Below are 13862 nucleotides of genomic sequence, written 5' to 3'. Positions count from 1 at the left end.
ACAGACTGTCTTTATGCAATAACATGACTATATGTAATGTACACTCCTTGCATTCTTTGATATTCTGCTGTGCAATATTCACTGTTATGTCCAAAATAATACATTATATACAACTTCAACACCTTTATATGTTCACTTAACTTAAAAAATGCTGCCACTTATTTTTAACCATGGATGTGTACGTACTGTATGTATACTTACTTGTCTTTATTTTTCTAATGTCTGCCGGTCTCCCTATAATTAAAATGCTAGCTTGCTCCTTTTATCATTTGCTTTTAATCTGTGTTGTTGCTTTTGCTGTTGATCTGGAACTGTCGCAGCTGTGGGACTAATACAATATTTCTGATAACTACTGCTAATGTGCATATTCTGTAATGTGAGTCCCTGTCTGTCATTTCTGTGATTCATCTTTTTATCCTGCTTTCTTTAAGTTCCCATCTTCTACATATCTTGTTATTTCTTGCAGGGATAAACTGCCAGACATGTTGGATGTCTCAGCTGTTAGAAAAAGTGGCAGCAGTGAAAGAGTTAACCCTGGAAATTACATCATCCCCTTTCTCTGCCCTTTCCCATCTCCTCCATCCCTTCAGTCTCCTCCCTCTCCTCCCCTCCTCTCTCCCCTTCTGTATGAAAGGGAAGCCTCCAACACTTCCAGAGCCTCACTCTCGCAGAAACCACCCCCACACACACACACACACACACACACACACACTGATTGAGGCCTGGACACGGAGGTACAGGCGGCTGCCAAATCATAATCAGTGTTTCCCTCTGAGTGAGGCCAAATCTCTCTGTTTTCTAACATGGAGTTGCACAAATCCTTCCACCTGGGCGACGAGAAACACCAGATGCTGAATCTGAACCGACGCCTGGAGACTTACCTGAGCCGGGTCAAACTCCTGGAGCAGGAAAATGCACTTCTGGAGAAAGAGATCGGGGCGATGAGGTGCAGTAATCGGGGAGTATCTTCACGGAGGAAGGGCCTGGAGGAAGAGATGCTCCAGGTAAGATAAGATTCAAGGCTTTTATCATTTCTGCATAGCTACAGTTTAGATATGACAATGAACATCTTAGGTCACAGGCTCCTCCAACAGAGCAACACAATAAAACAGTTAAAACAGTGCAAGTAAATACAAATAAAATATAATATAATAGTGCAAGAATACTCTATATACAAGTAATTGGAATATTGATAAGTTGCAAACAGATGCATGTTATGGATGTTCTTTCAAAAGTTCAGGTGTTTAATATTCTCATGGCCTGTGGGATGAAACTGTCTCTGAGTCTGATGTGTAGACCATAGACTGGTTTAGACCTGATAAGATAAGAAGTACTCTATTGATCCCAATGTGGGACAGTTTTGCATTGCAGCAACATAAAAAGACAAGGCATTGTACATTGGAGAAATTAAAAGACTAGAAATGAACAATTCAAAATGATCTACCTAATTACAGGTTCGAAAAATAGAAATAAAATAGAAAAAGTAAAAAATAATCGATACGGCTTGCGTGGCGATATTGTATCGATACATGGACGCCAAGTATCGATATTTTATTATATAAACGGTAGCATATCCATCCGAAAGATGGTCGAACACTTGACTGATGATTTTCATACACAACGACAAAAAACAACTAATACATTTAAGCTACATCCATATTAGCATTACTTTAGCATAGCCTACCATTAAACAAGTGAACTTCAAATAGTTAGAACGACTTAAGACACAAAAGACATTTTTATATAACAGTTAACACTAACCTTGTGCCTCTTCGGGGTGCTAATACTTAAATGTGAACTTTATGTTTTGATATCGCCGTATTTAAATGTAGATATCTCCGTTAATATATGTACTTTATCTCCGTTCTTGATCCGTCAAGTTTTAGCTTTGGGAATAGCAACTTCCTGTTAATAGCGCAAAGTCACCTTCAACATAAAAGCCTGTCTAAGTAAAACAGGAAGTTAAGCTAAGTTACACTTCAGACATGTATACAACTGCAATGAAAGTAACACAAACAATGCCATTCCCTTTTCAGGTTTAACAAACACAAATTGGGTTATTTACATGAACTATTCATATTGCAAATCCAAATTAAAGTTTTGGTCACAATTGCTTTTTCAATCCACTACATGGTGCTGAGCTTTTTCTTGTGCGGTCATGGCCATGGGTAAAGTCAGTGGGTTTGGCAGGAAGTTAGTCCAAACAAAGATGGAGTCAGCGGAGAAAGAAATCAGAAATGCACTGGTCGCGTTTAAATCAAAGGTGTGGAATTATTTTGGATTTTTTAACCAGGAAGGGAAGACAGACATGGATATGACGCATGTGATTTGCAATATCGCAATATATATCATATCGCAATACTTAGCATATCGTAGAATCGCAATACTATCGTATCGTGGGGAGCCTGGTGATTCCCTTTGTTGCTGTACTTAAGTACATTTTTCTGGTATCAGTACTTAACTCCACTACTTATTTTTCTGAATTCTTTTTACTTTTACTTCTTACATGTTGAACACAAATACCTGTACTTTCTACTTCTTACATGTTGAACTCAAATACCTGTACTTTCTACTTCTTACATGTTGAACTCAAATACCTGTACTTTCTACTTCTTACATGTTGAACACAAATACCTGTACTTTCTACTTCTTACATGTTGAACACAAATACCTGTACTTTCTACTTCTTACATGTTGAACTCAAATACCTGTACTTTCTACTTCTTACATGTTGAACACAAATACCTGTTCTTTCTACTTCTCTCATTTTCCAAACAGGCTGGTTCCTTTAGTCTGAATGTGTGTTTTGTGGCGTGATCATTATTATTTAGAGTCATTGCGTGCCTATTGATTTGAACACGATCCGTGTATCCATCATTTCCTGGTCTTCTCTAAAGAAGAGGGACCAATGAAAACGTTGTCATGTTGCCGTTGTTCAGCATGGAAACATTCATTAGCTAACAATTACATTATTGTTCTATTAATATAAAGGGAGGTCAGGTACTCTTTAAAACAGCTGCTAGTTATGGGTACTTTTTACTGAAGTACATTTCAAAGCCTCTTTACTTTGACTTGAGTAAAGAAGTTTAGTCAGTACTTCTACTTTCACCAGAGTATTTTAAAACACGACTATCTGTACTTCTACTTGAGTAAAACATGTGTGTATGTTGTCCTCTCTGCCTGTAGGTGAGGCTGGAGGTGGATTCAGCCTGGAGGGAAAGGGTTTTCGCGGAGATGGACGTCTGCAAGGTGGCCGAGGAGCTTCAAAACTTGGATTTTCAGCGGCAGAGGGAGGCTGAGGCCCAGCTGGAGGCCAGGAAGAAGCTGGAGCAGAGCAGGAAGGAGCTGGAGGAGGAGCAGAGGGCTCAGATGTGGCTCCGGGAGAAGGTGAATCAGCTGGAACATGAGATGATGAACCTCATCCAAACCCATCAGGAGGACGTGGGCCACATGGAGGCCGAGATAAGCCGCTCCAGAACCAACAGGACCCCCATGTTGGCTCAGAGAGGAAACCAAACTCTAGACCTCCTTCAGGTGAGACCAGAGGTGGGAAGTAGTGCAGTACAAATACTTTGTTACTGTACTTAAGTACATTTTTCTGGTATCAGTACTTTACTCCAATACTTATGTTTCTGGCAACTTTTTACTTTTACTTCTCATTTCATTAGAGCACTTTTCTAAATGCTCAAAGCACTTTACATTACATACTACACATATCAGACATGTAACAGTGAATACAGCAGATTAGGGTGAAGTGTCTTGCCCAAGGACACAGAGTTATGGGCACTTTTTAATTAAGTACATTTCAAAGCCCGTACTTCTTTACTTTTACTTGAGTAAAGAAGTTTAGTCAGTACTTCTACTTTTAAAACATGAGTATCTGTACTTCTACTTGAGTAAAGGATGTGTGTACTTTTTCAATCTCTAGGTGGGACAGGATTTCTCGCAGAGGGCAACCAGAGCCTGGCAGGTGGAGGCGGAGGTTCATCAGACTCAGTTAGATCAGCTGGAGGAGACACTGAACCAGAGCAGGAGCCGCCTATCAGAAGTGAACGAGGAGAAGAAGGAGAGCGAGATGAAGCTCAGAGCTCTGGAGAAGGAGATGGACTCGGCTCGGGACGTCAGGAAGCATCTGGAGAGGAACGCCCAGCAGCAGGGAGACGGATACAGAGAGGACATCCAGACACTACAGGTGGGAGCATCCACACCTGCTGGAAAACATCCTGATCTGTAAACATCTGTCATAAAGCGTGGGCTACGTACTCTCAATGTGTCTTTGGTTGTACACAAAGCATGAAAACAACGAATGATCAATTCACTAAAGAACACTTGAATGAAACGACTCATTAGTTAAGTAAGAAGGATCAATGTTAATGCATTGTTTGTACATTAAATAATTGTTTCAGGCTTCAAATAGATGTTATATGTATACACTTGTGTCATCATAGAGTTGGTCAATCATTATATAGTACTATGTATGGAGAGATAAAACACAAGAACTCAAATTTGACTTTTGTTCTTTTTACTTTTAGAGAAGTTGCGATAAATTTAGGAAGGTGTTGAGTTAAATAATCTTCACATTGGCATCCAGTGTTACTTGTTAAGAAGCAATCTCTCTCTCAGGGCTTTTTACATGTCAGAAATAGACACAGTCTGAAATAGAGAAGTGACAGACCACAGGGGAACAGCTGATAATCTGCACACTCACTGAGGTCGGGGAGGAACAATGAAGTCTAGATACCCTAACCGTTAACATGACTGGTCAAGGCTTAAAAATATCTCACATTAAAAGGTAGTGTGCTCATGGTAAATGCTCACATCCTTTACTTAAGCAAAGTAGAAATGTTACAGTCTAGAAATACTTCATTACAATTATATTCAAAGTCAATTGCAGAGAGAAACTCCCTCTGGAGGAAACACAAGGACTGTAGAGAATCAGAATCAAGGTTATTGCCAGGTACGTTTATACATACAAGGAATTTGCTTTGGTGTCTGGTGGTGCGAACGTAAACAAACTAAAAAAATTAAAAAGTAAATAAAATAAAATATATAAGTATAATAAAAAATAAGTATTTTTAAGAAACAATTTAGCATTACAAAAGGATGCTTTAATTACACCAAAAGATGGGAATGGGAACGGGAAACCCCAAAAGGCTGAAAGGGGCCCTTTAAATCCTTTAAAATATGCCAGACAACAAGTGTCTAAGGAGAATGTGTGAGTTATTCCCTCAGTAAGCTAATTTAAATTCTGATTGAAAAAAACATTGGTATGAAAGGGGCAGGGGGCGGGGCTACATGTTTATAGGCTGGGGTTTGTAAGGATTAGTTCTGGGTCACAGTGAGGTCTGATGGTGAAGTACCCAAATAAAGAATGTTTGAATACAATGCCTCCTCCTCAGAGAGGTCGTGCTAATACCAGCACAGCAGCACAGATGCATGTACTGTGATGAAAACAAACCATAACACAACAGATTTACTGTCGCTTTCAGCAAATCCAACACAAAAACGGTTTGTTTACCACTTCACTGTGAGAATGCATTCATACCTTTTTTTAACCGCTTCCTCTTCCTGCTTCCCTTCCTGTTTTGGCAGGAGCATTGGGAGAGCCTGGAGGCGGAGAAAGAGGAGCTGAGCGATCACATCGATCATCTTCTCCTGGAGAACCGAGGCCTGCAGCAGCAGAAGGTGGCTCTGGGCCTGGAGGTGGCGACGTACAGGTACACAAACACTGCTTCAAACACCAAGGAAATGTTATACAGTATGTAGCATTGTCAAGATATGAGCGGTCAAATATCAAGAATAGAGACCAAGACCAACCAAAGATTCCTGAGTTTCAGCTGCAGGGTTAAACAAGAAACAGCGCAGGGCTTTAGAGTAGTGGCCAAACTGTGGTACTACATCTTTAAGGGTTTGTCAGGTGATTGCCCTGGTCCAAAGAAAGAGTCTTCCCCATTGAACAACATCAGGAAAGAGACATCTGAAAAGTATGGGAACATACAATTCAGTGTGTCAAATAAATTCCCTATTTCTTTAATTTAAGTAATTATGTCCTATACGTTGTAAAGTGCATTACTTCCCAAATCCAAAGTTATCTAAGAACTGAGCCCAAGCGGCTGTAAGGTGGGTTAAAGGAATCACTATAGTGTGCTTGCTATAGAGTGGTGCAGGGATGACGTATTTGTGTAGGCCGACCCGGAAGTAAGCTGCGCATGGGTTCCCTCGACAAAAAATAATTTACTAATCATATATCTAACGATCAGAAATCTATCGATTATATTTATGATTCGAAAATTATAAAAATAGGGTAGACATGTGGAGATTATCCGGCTGAACAAAACCTGCATTTATCAAACAGGTTCGTTTTCCACAGATCTTATTTTTTACAATATTCCAAAAATCCTATGGAGAAATCCTGTTGCTTTTTTGTCGAGGGAACCAGCAGCTTACTTCTGCACCACTCTATTTGCTGCACGGATGCAGAAGATCTGGTAAATGTTAAACTCGGAGGCCAAACTGTGCAATTGAGCAAAACGTCACAGGAACAAACTGGGCCCTTCCAGCATCTATTGGGTGAGAGAATGAGAGGTGGGTTGATCACATGCTCTGAATTTTCAAAGACAAAAGCTAATTCCCTGAGGAAAGCCGTCACCATGTCTTCCCTCTTGGACATTCAAAATCACAGCTGGTCAATACCTGATTATCGATACAGAGAAGAAAGGCATTACTCCTAAAAGGTACGCAGTAGAATGTGCAAAGATGGGACCTATTTGGTTTAGCTTAGGCAACAGACATAATATTGATACATTATAGGGTTGGGATTTATTTTCTGTTTTAACTAAATAAATGTACATTTTTAAAACATGCTTGCAACGTGTTCACCTTAAATTACACGTTTTTGTTTACTTCCCTGTATTGCAGAACTCCCAATGAAAAAAGATGTTAAAAGTTTGCTGTTTCTAATCGTTCAGATATTAACTGTACACAACTCTCAGCTTTGTCTGTTTTCTTTCCCATCGAAGACATTGTGATCAATGGGTGAAAACTAGCTATTATGATATGACTGTCGTTGTGATCATAGGTTTAAAAACAAACAAAATGAAACCGTAGATGGAGAATTGACGAGATATGTGTTCAGCCTTTGTGCAGCTTTCAGGATTAACGTGTCTTTCAGGTAGTGTCAGTCACATCGCTGTGAGAAGGAGACACTGTTGGCGGCCCGCTGGGATTCAAAGCATTAAAGCTTCACTCAGGTGGTCTAAAGATATCACATGTTTGATGTCAGACGTGTGTGGGAGGAAGGATGCATCTCTTCTACCAACGTATTTGAGATGTTTGGTATAAGCCGCCTCACTCATGTCGTGGGAACTGACTCACAATGACTTGCTCAAATGATATCACGCTCACATGGAAACACCCAGCTGCAATTTGATTATCCAAGTTGTAGTTCGGAAGAGAACACAGGACATGTTTTCCAAGATAGTCACCATCTCCATTAGTCAGTTTGAATGCAAACATGACAAATGGGAGGATCTGCAGCTTATGTTGGTCTTATATCAAAGTTAACTGAACACTTTTACGTTCTCGGACGCATTTGTTGAAAAAAAAAAAGCATTTTGAAGACATGCATCGGGCTTTAGAGAGTCGGGATGGACTTTTTTGACCATTTTCTGACCTTATGTAGCTTAAACAATTACAAAATCTAATAAGCAGACTGATACTTAATAGGGATGTCCCGATCACCTTTTTTTGCTCCCGATCCGATTCCGATCATTTGATTTTGACAATTTGCCGATACCGATTTTTCCCGATCCGATCTTTATGCAATGCATTAAGAGAAAAAAAAGCAGTGAAGTTGTCCCTTAAGGTTATTTTTTTATTTAAATTGGATATTCTATCCAACATGGATATAGCTTCTTTCTTTCACAGCAGCATTGGATCAGTTCAGTTGTGCAGCATTGGATCAAAACAAAATAAAGCTTATCAGTACTCGTTAGCTTACTGCTACAATTAGACACTGCGCCCACTCTGTTGCCAGATTTGAGAGAAATAAGCAGGTCTATGAAAACAAGCCCCAAAGAAGCAACACATACATGATGTTGTGTAATTTGAAACCAAAACTAAGGCCTCAGGATGACTTTAAGACTTGAACATGGTCATTTTTGTTTTGTAACATTGAATACAATTTTTTTTTAAAGTATTTAAAAAATATTTTAAAAAAAAATCCCGATCCCCGATTTTTTTCTCCTGATTCCGATCTTTTGAAAATCACGTGATCGGCTCCGATCCCCGATCACGTGATCGGATCGGGACATCTCTAATACTTAATGATACATATTTTTAACTGCAGCCCTGTTGGAACATTGTCTCCAAGGTATCAGGATACAAACATGTAAACACGAGAATGGGAGTTGCAACCCCTGTCGTCAGCATCTGAGTATCATTGCAACTATGTCAGCTGTGATTTAGAGGATTAGCTTGACCCATTGTAACGCTACAGTCACCATCTCCATTAGTTATTAGTCCGTTTTAATGCAAAAATGCTGTTTCTAGCTTTTAAAATGGGAGGATATCAAAGTAAACTTAACACTTACACGTTTTCGGACACTTTTGTTGAATTAAAAAGAAGCATTTTGAAGACATGCATTGGGCTTTAGAAGATCTGCATGTCGTTTTTTGACTATTATCTGACATGTTGTAGATGAAGCAATTAAGAAAATCTAATAAGCAGACTGATACTTAATGATAAATATCTTTAACTACAGCCCTATTGGAAAATTGTCTCCAAGGTATCAGGATACAAACATGCAAACAAGACAATTAGATGTGCAAGTGAAACCCCTGACATCAGCATCTGAGTATCATTGCAACTATGTCAGCTGTGATTTAGAGGATTAGTTTGACCCGTTGTAACGCTGCTGCTCAGTAACAGGGTAGACAAACATCGATGGGAGACTTTGTCCAATAAGGATCCGTCCACAGCGGGTGCAGCCGTCTGAGCTAAAGGTCACTCATTGAAACAGCAGCCACTGATGTCTTGGGACGGAGTATCTTATACATTATGTAGCTCTATAGTGGTGTCTCCTTTCTCCTGTTCCCCAGCTCATTCTCTAAATATTGACCCCTCGCTCCTCAGTGAGAAGCTACCGATTTATGAGTGATGGGAGTCTAGGATAACAGCAGAGGAGAGCCTGAGGGGGGAGGAAAAACTAGAGGATACATTTCAATGTGATTCACGGCACATGGAACTGTTGCCGTGCCCAGATTTATCATGTAAATGTATTTTAAAGATTAAAAAAAGGCTACACATGCAGCTAATTGTATTATGTGTTGGAATGGAGGCTGGTGTGGTCCACATGTTTGAATGGAGACAGAGATATTAGTGCTGCATGGGCTAATCATTGTGTGTGTGTGTGTGTGTGTGTGTGTGTGTGTGTGTGTGTGTGTGTGTGTGTGTGTGTGTGTGTGTGTGTGTGTGTGTGTGTGTGTGTGTGTGTGTGTGTGTGTGTGTGTGGTGTGTGTGTGTGTGATTAGTGGTAGAGGTGTGTGTGCTGCAGATGGCTCCTCAATGGCCCTTTCCTTCATTACCATAACAACAGTCCGTTCCTGCTGCCCAACAGCAACAAAAGTCACCCTGCCCACAAATCGCTCCGTGTGCAGCATCAACTCCGATTTGCAAACCCTACATGTATCACATGGTGTGTGTAAAAGATGCAAATATTTTTAAAAATGTTCTTGATTTTCTTTTTGTTTGTCTCCACAGAGCTTTGCTGGACACTGAAAGCCTCAGGGGAGACATCTCTCTGTCAAATCATCCGAGAAACATCTCAGGTAATTAAAGTAAACAGCATTAATACATCACTGCATAAAAACCTCTTCTTTATCTGCACTCTCATATGCAAGGGTATAACTAAAAGCTCTCAGAGCAGGAGACATGTTTGATACAGTTGGTAATCTCATTAGTTTGGTGGGAGCTGAGGTAGGCACTTTGGGTCGTGTAATGCAAGACAGTCCCCGAAGGTTATTGAGCCAAATGGCTTTGCTTTCCGGCAACTCAGACATCGGAAGGACAGGACGATCAATATCTCCCCATTAGTGTCCACCCTTCATATGTTTTAATAATGTGGAAGGATGGAGGGTTCTCCACAGTATCTCTGTCATGTTAAGAGTACTTGGGATGGTTTCAAATACAAGTGAAAGCTGTGTGGAGGAATCACATATCTATGATACAGTAGATTTAGCAGAAATGTTGCATAGAAATTAGTTTGAACTAAAGAGACGTCAAAGCAAGTCATTGTTAATACTACAGTAGCTCAGTTCATTGTGTATTCATGAGCTCTTGTCCTCCACAGATGCAGGTTTCAGTCCTCGGGGGGTTACAAAGAATTACCAGAGCCAGATGTCCACTCGCCACAAAACCACTTCCCTTTCATCTGTCCACGGTGTAACAGGAAGAAGACCAACAGCGATCAATTCAACGCCAACATGGAGTAGAACACATGTTACCGTCACTGAAGCTCCAAAGACGTCTACAAAATCTGCGTATGAAGACACAACAAAGTCAACATGGGTCACCCCTTATCCCAAAATACTGCATGATGGAGCCGTTGAGAATTTCAGACCACAAGAGGTTCAAGAGAAAGTCACCTACGCCGAGCCTCTATCACCTCCCAATGAGCAGGAGGCTGAAACAACACCAGTGGACAAGGAAGGGGAAGAGGACTGGAGCAATGCTGGTGTAAAGCCTCGTGAGGAAGGATCAGTTATCGAGCCAGTTGTCAGCTATCAGGTTGAGTCCGCTCTCAGCAAAGAGCCAGCCTTTGATGAGGAGGTTAGTCAGCATCAGTTCACCACTCCTAGTCTTACACCATACCATGTCAAAATGTCCGAAGAGCACGGCGGCTTCTCGGATGACTCGGAAAGGGATGTGACTTCTGAAATACCGCAATACCAGCATGCTCCAATTGAAGCGTGGGTGGAGAAAGAGTGGAAAGACAAGGAAGAAGAACATGTGCGGGAGGAAAGGTCAGATTCTGAAGCCGAGACGGTCATTGAACCAAACTATGATTCAAGGACGGGCAGTCCAAGGTCTGAATGTGAGCCTGAAGAAAACTTGTTCGACATCAGAGAGGAAATCACCCGTAAGGAGGATGCAGTCGAGGTGAGGCAAGACATAGGCGGTTCTCTAGAAAGAAGAAATGAGATGGAGGATAGGTTGTACCCTGACGGAGAAGAGATGGACACATGGGATAGTGTTATAGAAAGGAAGGTTGGTGTGAAGACAGAGGATGGCGTAAACAAGAATGAAGAGAAGCAAAAGCACGCCGAACCAGAGGAAGATATATCAGCCAGAGATCATGAGAAGAGAGAAATGAGGCGGGGTGTTGCCACAGATGTGCAGCAGCAGGACAACAATGTGTCCTCTGCAATGATGGACACGCAAGTGGATGACGAAGGAAAGCATGCTGTGTTAGACCAAGGCGACGAAGAAGAGGATGAAGAGGAGGATTCTCAGAACGTCTCCGTGTCATGGCGGACGGAGGTGGAGAGTGACAGCTACGCTCAGGAAAACACTCTTGCCGACACTCGTCCTCTGATCCGATACAAGAGCGATGAGTGTGACGCTAACACTCACGCCTCACACCTGGAGGAGAGCGAGTCCAGTGAAGGTGAGCAGGAAAAGAAGATCGGAGAGTTGGGATCGTGGAGCGAAGACAAGTCCAAGAGATTTGGAACCATGGAAGACCTGTGTGAAGAAGTGGAAGGAGAAGCATTGGACGAGGACTATAATCTGGGATATTCTCACATTGGAGACCGGGATGTTGAGCAGGTGGATGAAGAGGAAAGGATCGGGAAAGCCAGTGAGGGACATTCGGAGGAAGCACCTGAAGAACTGACCAAACCAACGGCACCAACATATGCGGACTACGACGAGGAGCTGGAGACAGACAGACTTGTGGAACAGGAATTGGAAAACCTGGCCACAGACAGCTACAGCGCTCACTTTGCTCAGCAGCAGGTCAGTGAGAATGAGGAGATGCAACATCTGGAAATACCGGAAAAAGAAGATGCTGGAAAGTCTTTTCGTGCAGAGACTGAAGTGAGAGTAAACCACCAACTTGCATCTCCCACTACCATTATAGACCAAGCCTACGAGAAGTTCAGTGATTGGCCGGTAATGCCTCAAGCTTTGGATGACGAGGAGGTTCAGAATAAAGATCGTGAGGCTCCAGGGGAAAGAGAGGAAGAGGATGAACACAATGCATCCATGGTGACACATGCTGATGTTACAGAAGATTACCCTGAGTTTGCTGACTTCATCAGAAGGCCAGACATGGAAGAAGTCAAAAACCCAGACGATCCAAAGTCTGTATTAGAGGTAATATCAGATCAGGAAGTCTTGCAGGATGTGAAAGAGGTTGCACCGGTGAAATCATCCAATGAATCCCAAGAAAATCGAACTGAGGATGTGGCAGGATCTCAGGAATTCCCGCAAGTTCCAGAAACAGCCGAATGGGAAGTCCTTGAGAACCCAAGTGAGGATTCAAGAGATCAAAGTGCAACATGTGAGAATGTGACTGAACAAGCTGAAGGTTATCTGCACGATGACGGAGTTAGGACACATCAAGAGAAGCCTTTAGAGATGTCCCCCGACAGTGCTCCTGATGAAAAAGAAATATTTGCAATGAAGGACTCATCGAATTTCTTTAGCTCTGACTTAAAGAATGACTTCTGGTCGTCGTCCTCCTTGGAGACCGGTGCCACCAATCAACCAGATGATGCCCGTAACGAAGCAGCGGAGCAAACCAATCAGAATCTAGGGTTTGCTGACAATATGGTTTGGGGGAGTTCGGAAAATGTGGATAACTGGATCTCCAGGGTGGATATTGACTCGTCTAAAACCCTGTCCGCGAAGAAAGAGCATGAGCAGATGCATTCGGAGGTGAAGCAGGTGTTGGGTAGAAAAGTCGTTGAGGGGGAAGGGGTCCATTCCGACGAGTCTGACGCAGAGGAGGAATCCTGGTCCTCTGAGGGGGAACCGGTTTAGAAAGTAGTCAAAATGTTGAGCTAAACCAATTCTAGACCTTTCCGTGTTAAGTCTGTGTCCTGCCTTTAGTTTGAAAACCAAAGTTGTGCCTTGGTGCGCACATCAGCGGCGCTTATGTGCCAATTCTGTCTCTAAAGATACTTGCCACCTTTTCTTACTGACATATTCGACTACCCATGTTTGCTTTTAGCATTATCATTAAAACGTGTTTAGTCTCTCGGTGTGCATGTTACGGAGGAAGGTTTTTGCATGAAGGAACGAACAGAGAATGTCATTTGAAAGTCGAATGCCTCTATTGATTGCTGCTTAATCAGATTGTACCGACTGATGGGAATCAATGAGACCAGAAGGGGAGGTTTTCTGGTAGAGCTGCTATTTCACGGTGTATCAAACCAACAGTTATCTCATTGAACTGGACAACAACTGACTCGTCGTTGCGTGTTCAACATCACGAATAGCTTGTTGTAAAAGGTTAAGGTAACACACATTGGCTTGGATAAGCAAAATGTTTTTATTTGACTGTTAGACTTTTTATTTCCATCTATCAAGTTATTATTGCGGTACATTTATAGTCCAAAATAAACAGTAGATTGATGATGACAGGATCTGAGTCTCTTTGTGTGAACGCTTCACATCTTGTGTACAAATATACATGTGTTTATTTGTTGACTATTGAACCCTCTATGTGTCTTCTGGAAAGCTGAGTTTTAATCGTTAACAGCTAGACTGATAGGATATTTTTATTCTATTGCAATCGGTTAGCTTTTCATAAACAAATATAAATGTTGGCAACTCAGTGAGTTCAAGACTTTTGATA

General features: G+C 41.6%; 1 protein-coding gene across 2 annotated transcripts; it reads left to right on the top strand.

Moving 5' to 3' along the window:
* The first annotated feature begins 648 nt into the window (after positions 1-648).
* Positions 649-13645, top strand: nes (nestin). Of its 2 annotated transcripts, none has more exons than XM_010786321.1 (6): positions 649-1004; positions 3187-3534; positions 3929-4192; positions 5593-5717; positions 9761-9828; positions 10350-13645. In XM_010786321.1, exons 1-6 carry the CDS (start codon positions 804-806, stop codon positions 13043-13045), a joined length of 3702 nt encoding a protein of 1233 aa, XP_010784623.1. In that variant the 5' UTR covers positions 649-803; the 3' UTR covers positions 13046-13645. The 2 variants fall into 2 exon arrangements, with proteins under 2 accessions (XP_010784623.1, XP_010784622.1); XM_010786320.1 differs by having other exon boundaries at positions 3187-3546.
* Positions 13646-13862: the final 217 nt, after the last annotated feature.

This window comes from Notothenia coriiceps, unplaced genomic scaffold, assembly GCF_000735185.1.
Source record: "Notothenia coriiceps isolate Sejong01 unplaced genomic scaffold, NC01 NC01_scaffold00029106, whole genome shotgun sequence".
NCBI lineage: Eukaryota > Metazoa > Chordata > Actinopteri > Perciformes > Nototheniidae > Notothenia > Notothenia coriiceps.
The sequence above is the reverse complement of the archived record's forward strand: the minus strand, read 5'-3'. Positions and strand labels throughout refer to the sequence as shown.